General features: G+C 40.1%; 1 protein-coding gene across 2 annotated transcripts in view; it reads left to right on the top strand.

Annotated features, from left to right (window-relative positions):
- The window catches only part of LOC137260339 (uncharacterized), a 66,441-nt gene that overhangs the window by 50,973 nt on the left and 1,140 nt on the right, over positions 1 to 14,328 (top strand). For both annotated transcript variants that reach the window (XM_067798018.1, XM_067798017.1), the window contains 2 exons: positions 5,187 to 5,291; positions 6,825 to 6,882. In XM_067798018.1, the coding sequence (XP_067654119.1) occupies positions 5,187 to 5,291; positions 6,825 to 6,882 (163 nt within the window). The remainder of the gene's footprint in view (positions 1 to 5,186; positions 5,292 to 6,824; positions 6,883 to 14,328) is intronic.

Below are 14,328 nucleotides of genomic sequence, written 5' to 3'. Positions count from 1 at the left end.
CATTTTCCTTGTACGACAATTTCACGCGATCAATGATCAGTTTTTACTGTAGCTGCATCTAGTTCAACAATTCTGTGAATATCGGGCACCAAGAAGAAAAAAAGAATACAGGAAATAAGCATATTTGTACAGTCATATGTTGGACGATAGCTAAAGTACGCAGAGCTAAAGTACACAGACTAGGGAAATAGCAAACAAAAACAACAACAACAACAACAAAAAACAACAACAAAAAAAAAAACACGGAGTAACGCTGGTACCGGTTAAATTATTGGCTATTATGTTTTGGGGTTTTTTTTCAAAAAACTTTCTGAAAACATATCAAATGGAAAGAAAATACATACGAGTAGATAACTATATCTCTCAAGAGATGTCTGGGACAGAGTTGCGTCCCATACTCGGGTGTATGTGTGTTTGGTTGTTTGTATGGGTTTTTTGGGGGGTTTAAAGTTTTGGGTCTTTTCATGTTTGTTTTGTTTTGTTTTGGGTTTTTGTTTTTGGTATCATGATGCTTGTTTTCAAAACATCATTTACCCCTTGCCTTGAGAAGCTCGTGCAGAGGATACACACTTCCCAACAAACGTTTAGACGCACTACTTTAAATACGGACACTTACTTCAACCACCTGTTCTAAACTAAATTTTGCAAAAATATTCTACAATGTTAAAAAGTACTTTTTACACATGAACTGCTTTTCAGCAGTTTGAGGCTTGATTCTCATCCACATAAGGTTCACCCAGGTTAGTAAAGAAATCCATCTTCGATGTAACAGTATAGTGAGTGTTTTGAGTGAGTCTAAACTTTTGAAACAAAGTGTATGTCATTTCAAATCGTCACGTTTAGTTCCAGACGCCTTTTGGCCTTGGGGAAGATTTTTTTTTTTCTAAACATAGAATATATCAGCTTCTTTCAAAACAACTGCTTGTTTTTCACGTTTAATGTAGGATGATAATGCAATGTAGATGGTGTCGTGTTGGCAAGCTCGTCGATAGACTTTAATCACCGCACACTTCGTGGTCTGTTTGGTGTTGAATGTTGGGAAATTTCCAGAGTCTGGAACAGTCTAGGCGAGACAAACTAGTGACTGACATAATGAGCATCCATCTACACAAATGGGATACGATGACATTTGTCAACGAAGTCGGCGAGTCTGACTACCCGATCCCTCGTTCGTCGTCTTACCGTGAGGAACGAGATCGAATGACGAGGTTTACTGACTTGGTTGGCACATGTCATTGTTTCCCAAATGCTTAGGTCGATACTGATTATGTTAATCACTGGATTAGCTGGTCCGGACTTCATTATTTACCTACCGCGGTCACATATAGCTAGCTATAAACGATAAACTAAACAAGCCGTAAATCTGAATACAGAATCTTTTTTTCTCTAAAACATTTGATACGGAATGCATATCACTTTTTTTAATGAAACACAAAAATAATCGCTGTTAAACAGACAAACCCGTCTTCATGGGTCCTGTAATCGATAATCGATGTTTTTTCTCAAGTTATTTTCTGAACATACTTTCAGCAGTTTCTATTTCTGTTTCTAGTCAGTTTTGACATATTTTGTTGGATCTGTTCAAGGCACAAATATCGAATACTTTACATTAGAGCTATCGTGATCCAATTAAACACACATCATATTACCGAATTACGTTGCAATTCACAATATTCAAGTTTTCGGCAAAGGAAACAAAGGACAAAGAAAGCAAAGAACGAATAAAAAACAACCAGCCGGTCTCAATAAGCACAAGACAGACAGACAGGCACCAACAGACAGACAGACAGACAGACAGATAGATAGATAGATAGATAGATATATAGATAGATTTTTCTGAAAAGAAAATAATCTGTAATCAGTCGTCATAGAAGTTCAACTGAAAAGATACCTGTCAGCATTTAGAGTGAAAACATAATAATTTAAACCATTGCTGTTATCCATTTCATATTTAGCATAAATCCCTGTAACCAGAAATAACCCGAACTAATACAACCATGTGCCACTAAAACATGCCTCGAGGCACTCAAGCGGCCGGCTTAATTGAGTTAACACTACTTGCTTCACACTGGATCTCACTGGGGCATTGCCCGCTGCTGCCACAACGATTTGCAGCAAGGTGACAGGTTTGTGCTGAGCTTTGTGTTCAGCGCGACTGCAATATGACTGTTCAGAGATGTTTATGGCGATCTTGCCCCCATTGAATTGCTGTTGAAGTTGGTAATTGAATGACATCAAGGAGAGAATTAGGTACTTTTTCCTGTTTTTCATGGCGGAGTTGGATAATGTGATTAATCTCACGCCATGCCTTGACGCTGATATTCGAACCCTAGAGTATCTCACGGAACCTAATAATTTCCGCAGGTTTTCTGTTGTTCGTCATTGCTAGCTCTATTGCTTAAACTAAAGTGGAAGCCGCGTTGGCTGAGCGGGCTAGATGACTGTCTGTGTTTAATGGTGATCAGGTGCCTGGCTTTGAGAGAGTAGCTTCGAATCCGAGATGGGATTCAGCTAGACAGTACTAGAATCTGTACTAAGAAAATACAATTCCAAATATAACATATTATGAGGGAGTTCTGTCTGTAGGCTGCAAACAAACTATATCCATTTTTCTCGGATGACTGGATTTGAAGGAAACTGGTGCAAATTCTTGTCAGTTTCAAGTCCTGCTTTGTACTAGGACGAATGGCAGTTTCCAGCCACTCTGTAGTTCACCATCTCTACTGAGATGATTTTTGACTGAATATCCAGAGAACATATATTTACAAAACCCAACATCTCTATATACAGTATTTATAGATAACACCTTCTTCTAGTGTATATGCTTTTTTTGACAATGGTATATAAGTCCATACTGAAACGACGCATCAGGTACAATAAGAGAAGGTGTTATCCATAAAGAATCTTACTTTCTCGTGACTCGCAATACTTCTAAAATGATCATCAAACAGATCATCTTTTTGTACACACAATGAGCCCTCGACGTATCAGGAAATGAACCAGCCAATCGGAATCTATCGTTACACTTGAGTGCACAACCACCCGGTATGACTGGGTTCGGTCTCCCGAGGGCTTCGTTTCGAGGAAAGTAAGCCCAAGTACAAAGTACTGCACTTTTGATTCGGGATTGTACACTTATAATTTTGTTTATTTGTTTTTTCACAAGCAGCAATGTATATTATACGTCATGAATAAGTGAAAATTGTGTATTAATTATGTATGATGTTTTAGTTACATGTGACCTTTAAATAATTTGTTTTAACTATACTGCATGTGTCACTGTTTTAAAAAGAATTCCTTTGTCGGGCAGTATAGTACAGGTATTATAATATTTTACATATCAACATAAACTAGTGTCCAAAAGAAACGATACCAACTGTTTTTCAAATGAGTTTATTACTAAGTGATTTTTTGTACGAAAACGTGCCAATCCGTATTACATATCCCAAACAAAGCGTATTTGATGGAAAATATTGGGAAGACTTTAATACTTCTGGGGAAAACGTACATTTCCTGAAAGTGACGTTTCACGCTCTAGCATGTTCTGCACGTGCATTAAAACTGTATAAAACGGATGGGTCTTCCCGCTGATATCACAGCAACAAAAAAAACCACAAGAGAGAGAGAGACTCTGGAATGATCCAACAAGGAGCGACACACGTCGACGTCGCCAGAAGGTTTGGCAGCTACGCATCACCATCACCAGATTGATGCCGCGGCAACGACAGACAGACAGGCCCAGAAGTGGAAGACCACGAGTAACCACACTCGGTGAAGATCCGAGTAATTCACCTGAGGAACTACACCGCAACAGTGACGTCCACGGTGGTTGCAGCACTGGGTCACCGGATCAGTCGACAGACTGTCTACAGGAGACTACGGCAGTATGGAATCCGGCCCCGTCATCCCTACTGTGGACCGCTCCTTACGCCTCGACATCGGCACGACAGATTGACGTGGGCCAGGCTAGTCCGTCGATGGCAACGTCGTAACTGGGCACGTGCTATGTTCTCGGATGAAAGCAGATTCCTCATCTTCAGAAACGATGGACGGCAGCTTGTTTGCCGCCTAACTGTGTTCATTAAGTCCGGCCGTTTGGAGGTGGACGCGACGTCAAGGCACGGCTTGCCGTAATTCGTGGAAATTTGAATGCGCAACGTTATCGTGATGACATCTTAGGACCTGTTGTGGTGCCCTTTCTTCAGCAACAACCTCGTGGATTCGTTTTCCAACAGGACAATGCAAGGCCACATACAGCAAGATTGACACAGGACTTCCTTAACAAGGCCTTAACAGATATTGAGAAATGATTTATCAAAAGAATAACACTAATCTTAACCGTGTCTATTGTTTTTTATTCATTTTATGTCGTTGCAAACAAGTGGTACCGTTTCTTTTGGACACTACTTTAGAAATGCAGCAGAGAGGGTTCGGGTAATCCCGGTTGTATTATAATACTTATATGATGTTTTACTTCTATTCTCATTCTTCTTTTTTATTAATATGTTTCACAGATTAGGATAGAATGCAGCAGAGAGGGTTCGGGTGATCCTGGCACAGTCAGGCTGGTAAAGCACATCATCAGCTCAGGGCCTTCGCCCTCTCTACACGCAGCCATCATGGCTTTTAAGATATGCTGTTTGTGCCAAGGAAGGGCATCCACTGTCTCTCTGAATTCATTGCAAAGACGACATTTCATGTTCACATTTTGACGATTGCAAGTGGGAAGTGACTGGTCCTGAGGAGCTAAAAGGAAGCCCTAAGTTTCACATTTGAGACCAGCCGACTTCATCCAGGCGAAGGAGTCGCTTGGATTGCTGTTCTGTTCCACACACTGCATATACACATGATGCAATGGCTTCTCAGACAGCTTCTCCACAAAGGACCGACTCTGGGCAAAGGACTTCACCTGGTTTACTCCCATCACTGTACCGTCCAGCAGTACATCGCCATCAACACAATATTATTATTATTGTTATTATTATTAACAAAATATTACTATAATAATGCTTGGATCACACGACGATTATTATTATTATCACAACTTCAAACCGTGACAACATAACACTACAAAAGAGGGATTTTGTTACAACCTTTCCTTCAGGGCAACGCTGGATGTTTCTACCCGAGGAGAAACCTGATTTAATGTAAACGATGATATTTGAATGTGCTGCTGTCTTTTTCAGTGACAGTCAGTCAGGAAATGGGAACAGAAAACGATCGAACCAACTTAATCCTGTCTGCACTCTGCGTGGAAGAGAACGGGCAGATTAGTGAAGAATGTTTAAATGGTAAATATAACGATTTTCTGTGGCTTGCTGGAACGGTAATGACCTTGGCGACATCGTTGAGGTAGGGGAACACCTGGTCCCGACTTCTCGAAACAAACTTAAGTCTTTACTCAAATTTCAAACACAGTTTGACAATTTGAAACAGCTGAATTTCAACTCAACTACATTTTAGCATTAAAAAGCCCAAACAGCTTAACTTAAACTATCCAAATCAAAAGTTTGTTTTGAGAAATGGGGGCCTGGTTTTCTCAGGTTCATTAAATACGCTGTCTTATACAGTGAAAATCCTATGTCTGGAACCTACCCAGTTCGACACGTTATTTACTTACAATGAGATATAAAATGAGTAAGTTTAGTTTTACGCCGCATTCAGCAATGTTGCAGCTATATGGCGGCGGTCCGTAAATAATCGAGGCACTGTTCATATTTTTTTAGAAAAAAATGAGTGAATTTAGTTTGACGCCGCACTCAACAATATTCCAGCTATATGGCAGCGGTCTGTAAATAATAGAGTCAGGACAAGACAATCCAGTGAACAACAGCATGAGCATCGATCTGCGCAACTGGGAATCGATGACATGTGTCAACCAAGTCAGCGAGCCTGACCACCCGATACCTTTAGTTGAATCATAAGACAAGCATAGTCGCCTTTTATGGCAAGCGTGGGTTGCTTCACGGGTCTGCGATATGAAAGGCCAAAAGAGAATACTAGTGTTCATTGTTACTGTTTTGAACTGCGCTGTGATAACACCAACTGTTCAACACGTAGCGGTGGCGTCATATCAGTAAGTATGATAGCACTGTGACGGTATTTGATCAGTACTCAGTTAAAGTTGCGTGTGCAACTTATTAAAGGGAACACTTTCGACCATGCACATCTCAGACGGTTTATACGTGGAATAATTCCATTGGTTAGTTATATAGCGCTGCACTCATCAATATTTCAGCCACATTACGGGGTCTGTAAACATGGATCAGACTGGACAATCCAGTGATCAATGTTACAAGTTGTCTGTCTGTTGATTAACACGATGTTAGTGCAATGTCGGCACCATGAACATCGACCTACGTAATGTAGAACCTTTGGGATATCAGTACGGATACTTCGATCTATAGATATCACTATCGATTTATTGTTTAAATATTTATTTGAATTTGGAAGTAAAGAATTATTAGTGAAGCATCACGTTAAAATGTTAACACTCCACTTGATAAAGGCAATGGATTATTTGAAGGTCGGTAGGATCATGAGTTGACGTTTACACTGCACTCAGCAACATTCCAGCTATATGGCGGCGGTCTGTGAATAATCAAGTTTGGACCAGATAATCCAGTGACCAACAGCATGAGCATCGATCTACGCAAATGGAACGCGATGACATGTGTCAACCAAGTCAACGAGACTGACCATTCGATCCCGTTAGTCGCCTCTTACGACAAGCATAGTCGTTTTTTGTGACAGGCATGGTAGAAGGTCATTCACGTGTCATAGCTATATGTCTAGCGGTTAATCAGAACTCATTTCTTTTACAGGATTGACATCACGGAATCTATACAGGACTTTATATGCCGCATTGGCGTCTCCACCTAGGTGAGTCTCATTAACTTACACTAATTAAAAAGAGCCAGATAGTGTGGTTTTGTGTTCAAATCTCAGGTCACATATCAGTTGCAGCTAAGGTACGTCCGATGCGGAGAGTCTTTGGATCGGTGATAGTGAATGGCAGCTTGTGTTCATACATTGCCTGACAGATATCGACGCGCTCCAAAGGAGATGTCATCACATTACCACACAGATAAGGTCACTCTATCACACAGGTACCGTCACACTACCGCATAGTTAACGTCACACTACCACACAGATGACGTCACACTACCACACAGATTACGTCACACTACCACACAGATGACGTCACACTACCACATAGGTAACGTCACTCTACCACACAGATAACGTCACACTACCACACACATAACGTCACACTACCGCTCAGATATCTTCGCACTACCACAGAGATATTCACACACTGCCACGCAAAAACTGTCACACTACCACACAGAAATCATCACACTACCACACAGAAATCATCACACTACCACACAAATATTGAAATTCTACCACACATATATCACCACACTACCGCAATTATATCGGCACACTACCACACACATATCGTCACAATGCCATACAGACGCCGTCAGACTAACACTCCAGTATCGATACACCACCACGCAGATATCGTCACACTGCAAAATATTGACACACTACCACACAGATATCATCACACAACCACACAAATATTGACACACTACAACACATATATCGACACACTACCATACAGATACTGACACGCTACAACAAAACTGACGACATTGTATCACAAATATACTACCCATAAAAAGTTCAGACTCACTCGTGTAAATGTTCTAACACCAGATTTTGCAAAATATACCAAGGTACTGTTCACACATGGACTGGTGTGTCATACAACAAATACGTTCGAAAAAGATTATTGTCGTGAGGTCAGTAAATGATGAAAATCAGTCATATTGACAAATTCTTCACAAAAACCCTACATCAAAACGCCACAATTCATATGCACAATATTTGCATATGCTTTTAGCAATTTGATGCATGATCCTCGCACAATTCATCTGCATAAATTTTGCATTTGGTTTCCCCAAGTTAGTGCAGAAATTCATGTAAGTAAGTGATGAGAATACCGAACGTACAGTAGTACATATGTAACAAGTACTTGCTGAAATACTTACATGACACGGATCTTCCTTAACATGATTCACTTTTACCTTCAACCAAAAGTGATTACAGTTAAAGATTGTTATGACGTCCAGTTGACACACTAATATACATATAGCTGGCACATACATGTCTGTGTGATGTCTCTCTCTCACTCTCTCTCTCACTCTCTCTCTCTATATATATATCTCTGTGTGTGTATATATATATATATGAATGTACGTACGTACGTATGTATGTATGTATGCATACATGCATGTATGTATGTATGTATACATGCATGCATGCATGTGTGTGTGTATCGTCACACTACCATATTGATATCGACACACATACAATACAACACAGATATATACACAACAGACATCAACACACTACCTCACCAACATCGACTCACCAACACACAAATGCGGACACATTACCGCTCAGATACTGACACTCTCTGGTCCACTCCAGTGTCATCCATTATGCACACTCACTAAGACCCCCATGTACAAGAGTGCTTTGTCATCTTGCAAACAGAGCACCTTCTCTATACGTCAGACATCGGAGCCGAAAACCTATGTTGAAATATCATGAACATCAAAGTAATCGGAAATACAATGACCGCTGCTAATTATATGTATTTACTTCGAAAACAGCATTATCGTAAACTCTCTTTCAGTCGATTTTGACCACAGGTTGTGTTAAGGCTGACCACAGAGAAGGTGGTCCCTCTTGAAGAACAATGTCATGTCAAACATTCCTGGACAAAGTCCATTACTGGCCAGTCTGAAATAGCATTTAACGTTCTATAAATACCCAATCACTTTCTTTTGAAAACTGATAACATAATGACATTCTGAATGCAAATGTTTAGCCTGTTAATGGCCTCTGTTCCACTGTCTCTGTTAACACGACATTGGATGCGAAATCGCTTTCCAAATAAGAGAGCAAACAAAACGGGATGCAACTCTTCGCTCAAACAGAACATGGGAAGTGCAAGGTTTGTCCCGAGACCCTTCTTCTTGTACTTTGGGATCTCATGACACCATAGCCCAATGTCAAGAGATGTCCAGCAGGTCGCATTCGTTGTCTTCCAAAACATTGATGGGCAAATCGCAATGCCTATACGCCCACAAGACCAAGATATAATCTCCCCAAGGGACAATTCTTGTTCCTGTAACCAGACCCTGTTATAGCTGAGCGCCTGTTGAAATTAGCTGGTGTTCTGTATGTCTCTTAATGAGCTAGCGAAGGAGGTTTGAAGCTGTGTGAAGACCCTATACGAAACCTGATACCTTAGGGGGTTCATGTCAAGACGCCGAAAGCCGTTAATTGATTGCCCTACCCTAACAAAGCCAGGGGTTCGGCTGTTTAATTGCTTATTACTCACGGGTGGAATGAGCTGATCGTCACTTGGGAGATTGGGTCCACTCATGACGGTACTCGACAGCGATACCTTCGATAGAAAAGCTATAATTATACGATTAGAGCCTAACTTAATATAGACGGAATACAGTTGTAGCCAATTAAGGCACGATTGCTTTTTATGTCTCGGGTTCTTTGGATGCATTTTATCACGCGAGCCCATATCTTAGAAATACAGATTTTGCTAACTCCGACAGGACGGGGATGTGTCCTCGTGTAAATCGTTCGAGGGCGAATAAGGAAGGTGTTTTATCATAATTGATTGTTTTTCATCACAGTGAGACACTTATCTTCTTCTTACACGCGAGGTGGATTATTGTGGATCTCGTTCAACATACAGGGGATGTTATTTATTTCTATATGTCTTTCTACACATGAACGTTATGTTTAAGTTACGGGGCGCATTCTACGTCATCAGATATTGGGTGAATGCCTTGGCTATAGATCAATCTCTGACGTGGCGGGTCTCAGTGGTGTTCTGAAAACATTCAGTATAAAAGTGTTTCTAATTATATCACCTCATTTAGGCCATCCGTCTTGGTCCGTTTCTTTTTCCTTTGCAAATATTTCCGCACAGACATTATCATTTATGGCACGTGATAAATAAGAAACGAAATGTTCAAATTCTGATAGATAAACAGGTCTATGAGTATATGACCAAATTAGAAGCAGTTCGTGTTAAAGGTATATTGGACCGTAAGTAGAAGTTGTAACTTGTCAAAATGAAAAAGCGAAATGTTCAAATTGAAATGGATATACAGGTAAAAGTGTGAATGACCAAATTAGAAGCAGTTCGTGTTAAAGGTATATAAGATCGCGGTCGGAGGTTGCAGCATGTGAAGATGAAAAAATGATTTCCAAATTGAGATAGGTATAGAGGTAAAAGAGTGTATGACCAAATTAGATGCAGCTCGTGTTAAAGGCATATTGGACCGCGACCATGCCAGGGTGAAGAACAGTTAAAGAAAAAAGTGGGTGAGTTTACTTTTACACCGCACTCAGCAGTGTTCCAGCTATATGGTGGCGGTCTGAAAATAATCGAGTCTGGACCACACAATCCAGTGATCAACAGGATGAGCATCGATCTACGCAAATGGGTACTGATGACATGTGTTAACCACGTCTGTGACCATCCAACTCAGTTCTAACCGGGATCTTCAAGGGTTACAGAATAAGCAGAGCAGAATCAGATCAATATATTTACTCACATCCACCCCTGGGTCAAAGGCGCACACTAAATAATTAACATTAGAAAATATTCATGGAACTATTAAAGATATTATGTACACGCGATGCATAAAGAAATTAGCACAAAGCACCATGGTTTTATAACCTATTCATTACAATCCATTTGCAGCTGAATCATAGTTTATTCAATTATTCAACACAATTGAAACAATCTATTCATTCACACTTTTAGGCAAATAGTATTTAAATAGGAATATTTCCACAAAACAAACCACTCGGTGTTAACACTATCATCACGTGACCATTCATTTTGGGCACATCTGTGAACGATCCATCCATTTTATTCCAGTTTCTATCTAATGGAAATTCACATTATGCAGAACAAGGAGATTCACTAAGGGGCTTTTCAATGGCTAAGTCAAGTTCGAAATACTTACATGGTTGCTTTGAGAAAGAGCCATGATAAGTTTCCCTCTTCCCAAACGTCCCTTCTTGGTGTGAACCAGATTAGTGTCCTGGAAAATGGCAATAACAAAAATCCTCAATCATAATACTCCCATAAACGGCTTCGGAAAGTGTCGTTCCTTTGGGAAGTTTTCGGCAAATGATAAGTTAAACATTTTAGGGATCACTGGAATTTTTTCCACCTAATAGCCAACACACAAAGTCAGCCATCTAACCCGCTCAGCCATCTAACCCGGCCTCCACAAAAATAGAAGTAGGAAAACAAGTAGTGTAGACTGCAGACCTTTTGTACCCCTCTGATAAATCAGTCACGTAGATCAGAAGTAGCTGGAGCGTGTGAGTGAGTGAGTTTGGGTTGAATCTTCGGGCAATATGCTAGTCCATAGCATTGACAATATAACGAAGCTGGTTATCGAACCCGCATCTTCGGCGCATTGAATAAACGATTTTTTAAGCGAGTTACCCTACATTTTCCCAAGACGAGTCCGGTCTTTAATGCACTAGTAATTCTACCAAGACATCATGTGATCGATAATTAGGACAGGACTTAATTCCATTGACACAACCTTCATCGATTATGCAGTACGAAAATAACCGTTGAGATTAAAACTGTTTTGCTTTATTTTTGGAGCCGCCCTCTTGTTTGAGAATTAGTTCGTTGTTTAACGCCACATGCAGCAACATTCCTACTATATGACGGCTGTCTGTGAATAATCGAATCTGGACCAGACAGTCCTGTGATGAACAGCATGAGCATCGATCTACACAACTGAGATAACTCATCCAAGCTAGCGAGCCTGACCACCCGATCCCATTAGTCGCCTCTAGAGACAAGCACTGGTTGCTGAAGACCAATTTTAACCCTGATCTTAACGGGTGGCTTAACAGGAGGACTGAAACAAATAATGATGAGACATTCAGCAGCATAATCAGGGGAAAGCGGGATTCCAAGACAGGCTATACTTGCTTTGTAAGGGAAGATAATCAGCGATTTCTCTCCTGTATGTACGAGCATTGTATCTGTAATACGTGAGCGATGTAAACCTTACTACAATTTACTATTATAGCGATAAAAAACCATTTGCCCATATTCAGAGGTTCTTGGATGCTGAAAGCATCATTGCGTTGATCAGAAAGAGTTCTTTATTATACGATAGGCCTCAGCAAAGAGGACAGGGTGATCGGCGACTGTCTGTCATTGAAAGGAAAGTAGCTCATAATATCAATCACTGGTTTATCTCGTGCGATTTTATCATTTACATCGATCATTCTGTTGAAGGGCAGGCAAGTGTGACTTTAACATATGAAAACATATGAATACAAACACGTGAACAGAATGATTAAACAGTCCCTTTAGCAACAGTGTGCCATGTAAATGTCATCAAGTAAATGTCATCATGATGACGTTATGGAATAGCGTCGATGTATTATGATTAAACGAGCATTAATATGTCATGACAAATATTCTGTTTCTTCATACTGTGACATATGAAACTATGTAACTTGATCGATTTGAAAAAGAGCCCAAGGAAAACCTCATATGTTATATACTTAAAAGCCTACATTAAGAGTGATGCATCAAAAGAAACGGCTTGCGTTCAGTTTAGGAATAATTAGCACTGAAAGGCTTTCATCGCCAGCTGCTTTCTTTGCCATCAACGGTGAAGACGATATCCACAACCAAAAGCAAATTCGCAGCTATACGCTACGGCTGGAATGTAATAAATCAAAATGGAAAATATAGATTTTCTAACATGAAAGAAAATTCCTCAAATAAACGACAGCGCTTTTTAGTTAAATTGGCTTGTATATCGGGATGTCCCCACGAATAAGTCTTAAGGAGAGCACAAAAGTGTGAATGACAATGGTATTACATCGTTACCAATAATCCATTTTTACCAGAATGGATATCAGAAATTGTGCTGGGAATGGACACTAATCTGACGCTTGAACTGCCTGGTCATACCAACGCTCACTCAACATAGACAATCAGTTTTCTTAAAGAATGGAAACATAAAAATACAACATCTGAAACATTATGTCAATCCACATTTATGCTTGTTTTATGCTTTATGCTTGTTTTATGTTTTATGCTTTCTGGGGTACTTCCCGCTTCCCAAAGGTCCCTTCATGGTGTGAACCAGATTAGTGTCATGGAAAATTGCAATAATAAAAATCCTCAATAATAATATTCCCATAAACGGCTTCGGAAAAATGTCCGTCCTTGGTACTTTTCTACAAATAATGACATTTTAGGGATCATTGGAATTTTTTGCCCCTTTTGACACAAATATGATTGAAAAGATTCAACAAAACACGGAAAATGTGCGTGTTCACGTTTGTATATGCAAACATCACGTTTGCTTCCCGAAATGTCACGTTTGAATCCCCTGTGCCAAATAATCCTCCTCCTCATTTTCCTTTGTGCCTTCAGTTTGTAGTCTGGGTAATGACAACTCACTTCTTCAGTGAATCCTTTCCATTCGCTGCCTGGACTTTGTGTAAAACATGCAAGAGCCATGAGCTGATGATGTGTTTGAACTAACAGCCAGTGCTAAGGTCCTTGTTGTATTTATCTGTTGCATACTGTACATAGCCGTTATTCTACCCCATGTATTATACTGGAATATTTGTTGATGAGAGGGATGTAATAGTCTCTGCACTGGACTGGTTAAAAGGGTCATTTATTTCAAGGTCACGTGGTCAGCATGGCTGGCCATTACACAGCAGTCAGAGATCACTCTACTGGTGTGTGTTTTACACTGATGCTGTATGGTTGCAACTCTGTATGATTAAGGTGAACCTGTTGTAAACGATGTCCAATGCAGTACTACTTACATGTAGGTATACGACCATATTTCATGAACTGGACAACGAACCCGGGTTTTCTGCTTAACGATCAAACTACTTTCCGAAATGAGAATGGTTCTGTACAAGAACCTTCCGCCATTTCGGGATGTGGACAAGCTCCTCCTTCCTTTGTAACGGTCTCTATAGCGTTATATCCAGTTGAACGTTGAACTTGTCCTATCCTATCCCAACTGGATTATGAACATGGGGACCTTGGAAACTAGACGTTTATCGAATGATTGAAGGATCTTGGGTGACACCTCAGGGAAAGTTTCTGCAACCATAATTAGTAAACAAAGATCATGTTCGAAGTAGTTCGACATCTGAATCATTGCAAATCTAATATGAAATTTAGCATTATGTTTA

This window comes from Haliotis asinina, chromosome 13 (genome assembly GCF_037392515.1).
Source record: "Haliotis asinina isolate JCU_RB_2024 chromosome 13, JCU_Hal_asi_v2, whole genome shotgun sequence".
Classification (NCBI taxonomy): domain Eukaryota; kingdom Metazoa; phylum Mollusca; class Gastropoda; order Lepetellida; family Haliotidae; genus Haliotis; species Haliotis asinina.
Note: the sequence above shows the minus strand (reverse complement) of the source record. Positions and strands in the feature narration are given on the sequence as shown.